At 39.8% G+C, this 5,489-nt stretch overlaps 1 protein-coding gene across 1 annotated transcript; it reads right to left on the minus strand.

The window, feature by feature from the left end:
- Positions 1 to 203: 203 nt before the first annotated feature.
- LOC119362987 (protein ANTI-SILENCING 1-like) lies at positions 204 to 5,313 on the minus strand. The gene is made up of 10 exons (XM_037628276.1): positions 4,917 to 5,313; positions 4,366 to 4,534; positions 3,703 to 4,232; positions 2,858 to 2,884; positions 2,523 to 2,615; positions 1,780 to 1,858; positions 1,608 to 1,692; positions 1,087 to 1,201; positions 885 to 1,001; positions 204 to 795 (listed from the first exon to the last, which is right to left on the minus strand). Exons 1-10 carry the CDS (start codon positions 5,247 to 5,249, stop codon positions 748 to 750), a joined length of 1,596 nt encoding a protein of 531 aa, XP_037484173.1. The 5' UTR covers positions 5,250 to 5,313; the 3' UTR covers positions 204 to 747.
- Positions 5,314 to 5,489: the final 176 nt, after the last annotated feature.

Consider the following 5,489-nt stretch of genomic DNA (forward strand, 5'->3'; position numbering starts at 1 on the left):
TCGTCGAAATGACAAGCCAAAATGAGTCGGAAAAAAAATGACTATCCATTGGGTGCGCGACTGGGAAAGTTTTACCGTTCATTCAAAGGCGCCCACAGGCTTTACCGTTCATTCAAAGGCGCCCACAGGCTTTACCGTTCATTCAAAGGCGCCGGTCAATTAAAAGTCGCCACTGACACAGATGAATCATCATCGAACACAACTGGTAGCAGACTCTCAAGTGGGCACTGCAGTGGGGCCATTCAAGAATGCGGTACATTTAGCAGAAAAGATAGCCAAGCCGTGAACTTTGGGAACATACATAGTTCATGATTTGCTATCCAAAAACACGCAGCAGCAGATGGGCACCGTTACTACGCTGGCTGGCTTACTGTTAAGCTAAAACCGCCTCCGGCTTGCTGCAAAGGGCTACTTGCTTCTACGGCACTACTCTGACTCCTGAAGACATGTCATGAGAAATTTCCCACTACTCTGATTCCTGAAGCTAATGTCCTCATAATTTCCACCCCTATACATTTCCCTCCTTGAAGAAAGAACATCCTACGTTGCAGTTAGTCCCACCTCGAAATTCAATCAGTCGAAGCCAAACATAAACCATCAGCGCATATAAGGTTGCCACAGCGACAAAAGCTTGAAGATAAGTGTTGCTTCGGGTGAACAACACACCAAGCTCCAAGGGGTGATAGTTGACAACTCCATCTGGCCGGTTCCCATTACATTTTGGTTAAGCGACTCCAAAGAAGCTACTTACTTCTCCATCTTTGCTGCAAACGACTTCCTCTCACCCGCGTGCCTCTGCAAAACGATGTTGCACATGCAAAAATTAAGGTCTCAACTTACGGAACCCACGCAAGTACAGAGAGTACGTAGGAAGCAGCATTTACCTTATGAAGTATACTGAACTTCATTGCTTGCTTTTCTCGGACAAGCATCCAGTCCAAGGCCAGGTCATATTCTATTGTATTGGGTTGAGAACAATGTGATGTTGACACTGCCTTCTTCTGCGGAAATAACAACAGTTGCATTGATATCATGTACAGAAAAGGAGAAACTGCGACGGGATTAATTATAGGACACCATCGAGACCTGCTCTTCTCGTTGTCTTGGGTTCATTTTCTGATTACTGATGGTTAAGTGCCCAACCAGAGCTCCTGAAGCTGGTTTTGGGACCTTAAGTAACCCTTTGCTGCAGTAAAGGGGTCTGCAAGAAATACAATTAATCAGAAGTATCAGCAGTTAGCAAAAGAAGACCAAACTAGAAGATTACTAATTACTTATACTGAGCAATGCCAAGTGGCAGTCACATACAAACTGTGTAACCAGCAATTGCAATGTTGCACACGCACAATCCCTGTCTGATTTGCCAACTAAAGAACTAGTAAAACACATAAATTGGTGCTCATCGCAGAAGCAATTGGTTTATATAAAGCTCTGTTAGTTCCAATCGGTGTTTTTGCAGTTGGTTTGAACTAGGTGCCATCATGTGAAACTGAAACATAACAGACAGTAGCGATGCTTGGTATGAAATTTATTACATGCTAGCACTGAATACGAAGTAAAGTACATTTCATCATTCCAACAAGTATTGACACAATAGAGTGAGTTACCTTCCACCCACAACCAAACCTGAATTGATTTTCATAACAGCGTCATCAGCAATATTTCTAGAATTGAATACAACATATGCTTTTCCTACAAATTAGAAAAAGGCATTTTATTTAAACTGCGTTGGATAAGGTTAAATGGAACATGTTAGTATTTGTGTAGAAGTTCACTCACCATTGTTAGGATCATCGTAGGTCGGGTGGTTAATAGGCTTAGCAGTACAAGATAGTTGTAGTGCCTCACGAATAAGTTCCTGCAAACATGATCGTAATAAGATATGTTCACTAAATTGATGGTGCGATACACGGGAGGAGCAGATAACATGTGAAAAGAACATGAAGACTAAACAAAGCACGAGTAGAATGAGTACTGAACAGGGTGGACGAAGATCCTTGAGAAAAAGAGATGGATATGCACAGAGTTAATCAACTTTTTCATGCCCCAACAGTTTCAACTTCTCTGTGCTGCTACTTGTTATCGAATAAAAAACATATCTATTTATTTATTACTTTCTTGAGCAGAAGCACATAGTTCCTTTTTCACAAAATCAGGAGACATTTTGTAAGAGACTGTAGAAGTTAAGCAGGCAGAAATCAGTGTACACAGCTGTGTAAAGCTCAGCTTGTGGTTGCTGGATTGTGCTGTGGTGACTTGTTTATTGTAATCTGCTGCGGAAAATAGTAATGAGGGCAGGAAAGAGTTGGTTTAGCCAAACCAAAATAATAGGAAAGAGTCAGATGGAAAAGCTGGATCGTCATAATCCACATCATGCCAAACACGGCCTACAGAACAGAAAGCTTAAGCTATTCAAGAAGACAAGTAGATGATCCTTCTAGGCCAGGAACACAATTAGAGAACTAGAAGCAGCTCGGGCTTCATGACAACCAAATACAGAAAAAAGAAGATAGTCATAGTACCACTATTTCAGAAGCTCCAAACCGTATGTCAAGATTCTGAATATACACCAGCCTCCCCTCCCTATCAGCTTGTGTTAGTTTTTCATGCCATGGCTGCAAATTACATTTTAATATAGATTATGAGTTTATGCCATATATATAACTGAAAGCCAAAGCCTGATTTCATTCAATAGACAATAACATAGAACTGAATCAAAGGCTACATCTTAGTACTATGCTAATTTGATGAAACGATTTATCAAGTGAAGACTGCAGATATAACATATATTTCATAATAATAATAACAACAACAACAACAACAACAACAACAACAGAGAAAAGAAAAGATCACTCACCTGTGGTTTGAACCATTTTCTTCTGTCCTGTTAAGTAGCATAAAGGTGTATTAGCACACGGAAGTAAACATGATAGTAGCAAACTGTGTTAGCACACAAAAGTAAACATGATAGTAGCAAAGTGTAAACAACAGCATTTTGTGCATGATTTATCAAGTCAAACCTACTCGTAAATAGCATCGGTCGAATTTCTATCAAAAGCACATAATATTCTGCCAAATAAAGAACAGTCCATAAAGCAAAATAAGTGAGAAATATGAGACCACTTTACTTGCTGTGTACAAATAAACGATTATATGTGCCCAAGATTCAATCTATTAATATTAATGCTTAAGAAATATAGCTGAACATGTAAATAATACTTCAGATGGTAAGTTCGAAAGGGCACAGCCCCAAAATACCTGCTCTAGAACATGGTGGCAGTTCACCATTCAAGGGACTGCTTTATGGCATTGAATTATTAATTTTCAGTAGAGTAGGCCAGTGTTGTGTCTTTGGCATATGGCCTGGTTTAAATTTGTCAACTAAAATGTTCCAAACACACCACAGCCTAAAGTAAAGTTACTATTTCTCTGAAAAGGAACCAAAATATACCTTATCCTTTTATGTGCGTTAAATTATGATACGCTGGAGTTGGATAGCAATCAACGTGTTTTTCGTTTCACTGAGCATGCATCTAGTTTACATGTCCATGGGCCAACACATAGTAACTGCTCGGGGTAAAGAATACAGAAGGCGACACCGACACTGTGTTTTTCATGTTTATAACATGTTCATTTATTCGCATTATATTTATCACTCTGAAATATGTCACCAACAGCTATTTACTAATTCAGAAAACTTACAGCCTGCCTTGTTGGTAGTTCCGCCGAAGGAACAGAGCGAACTTTCACGTCAGGAACTGGGGCCATACTCTGTGTTGTAAGATCTTGAGATAGTTTCGACTTCTTTGAAGGCATATTCTTCGTTGTGAGATCTTGAGATATTTTCAACTTCTTTGAAGGCATCTTATCAGAGAGAACTTTCTGTGTACTCTGTGTACGTTTGAAAACTTTTTGTGTGGGTTTGGGAACATCCTCCTCAACTGCTAGGGGAAGAGGAACAGCAGCAACCTGAACTTTATCCACCTCTTTGACTGATGGGGGAAGAGAAATGGCCACTGACTGGGAAAGGGGAACTGCAGCAACAGGAATTTCATCCTCCATCTTAGCAGCTGATTGCGGAAGGGGTGCAACAGGAATTTCATCCTCCATCTTAGCCGCTGATTGCGTAAGGGGTGCAACCAGACCTGCACCCACCTTCTGATCCATGCCTTGCACATCCTGATCCGGGTAACATATAACTTGCTCATCTTTAGGATTAAGCAGCGCGTTGACTACATCAGAAGGAGAGTAGTTAAATATACATGCACATTATGTGTGTGTGCGTGTGTGTGTGTATAATGTACTGCTTAAACGAAATATTTAATGTGATGTAATGCATGAACAAAATTTACATCCAATGCTGACCTTCCAGCCCTGCAATTTTCTCAGGTACTTGCTCAGAAAGTGTGCAGTTTCCAACATCAAAAAACCTATAGAAGATATAATCAGCGACCGTTTGTTCCTTTGGGGTAGGCTGGCGATTCCTTTCATCCTTTGAAATGCAAACAACAGTGCATTTACCAGCAATAGATTCCTAATATAAGCAATAAAAAGACCCTATTAGAACATTTTACTTGTAAGAAAGGTCAGAAATGAACTGAATTAACAATGATGCGCCCAGCTAGCTTCGAAAAAATGTAATTGTTGACCCCAACTAGCTTGTTGCCCCTTTGAACTGACCAAGCTAGTTCTGCTCAGTTTTGCAAATGAGCAACCAAGCTGGATCCAGCTCATTCAGGCTTTTGTTCCGTCTAGTATTGCCAGATATACTTCCAAAAGTGGTAATCAAACTGTTGCTCCTTGCATATTGTTAGCACGCCTTTTATACAGGAAGATTAAAACTTCAAATTGCATTTCTGATGTGGATCAATCTAATTAAAAAATGCAAATATGTGAGTAAGGAAGGAACAAACTACCAGCGGGTTGATATCGGCAAGGCCAGTGCCATCACCAGAAGCAAGAAATATCTCATTCTCCGCCACGGGGCCTCTTAAATAATTTCTGATCTCATCCGGGGTGAAAAACCAAAGAATCTTTACTTTCTTAGCTTCATTCTGCTGCCATATCTTTACTATCTTTCCAATGTATGGTTCAGATTCACCATTTTTAAAAAGATATACACAGTCATACAGTGAGTACTTCACATTGTCAAATGTGAAGGAACCATAGAACTGTGTATCCATCTTGGCACCACCTTTTGCTCTCTTCTTTCCCCACGAAAACTGGATATTCTCGTTACTTTCACCCATTCTGATAATGGCCACTTGCAGCTCAAGTTGCCCTTACCATAGGCCTAGAAAGATAAAAACTGGTAGATCAGATCTTAATAAATTAAGCAGCATCAAAACATCTAAAAATCATATTATCACCACATATAACTCCTGAATTCTTAGTCCTTTCAATTTTAACCATAAACAGTAAACACATAATTCTTAACCGTTTTAGTTCATCAGCTATGGCACAATGTCTATAATCAACTCGCAAGCAGT

Source organism: Triticum dicoccoides, chromosome 2B (genome assembly GCF_002162155.2).
Source record: "Triticum dicoccoides isolate Atlit2015 ecotype Zavitan chromosome 2B, WEW_v2.0, whole genome shotgun sequence".
Lineage (NCBI taxonomy): Eukaryota > Viridiplantae > Streptophyta > Magnoliopsida > Poales > Poaceae > Triticum > Triticum dicoccoides.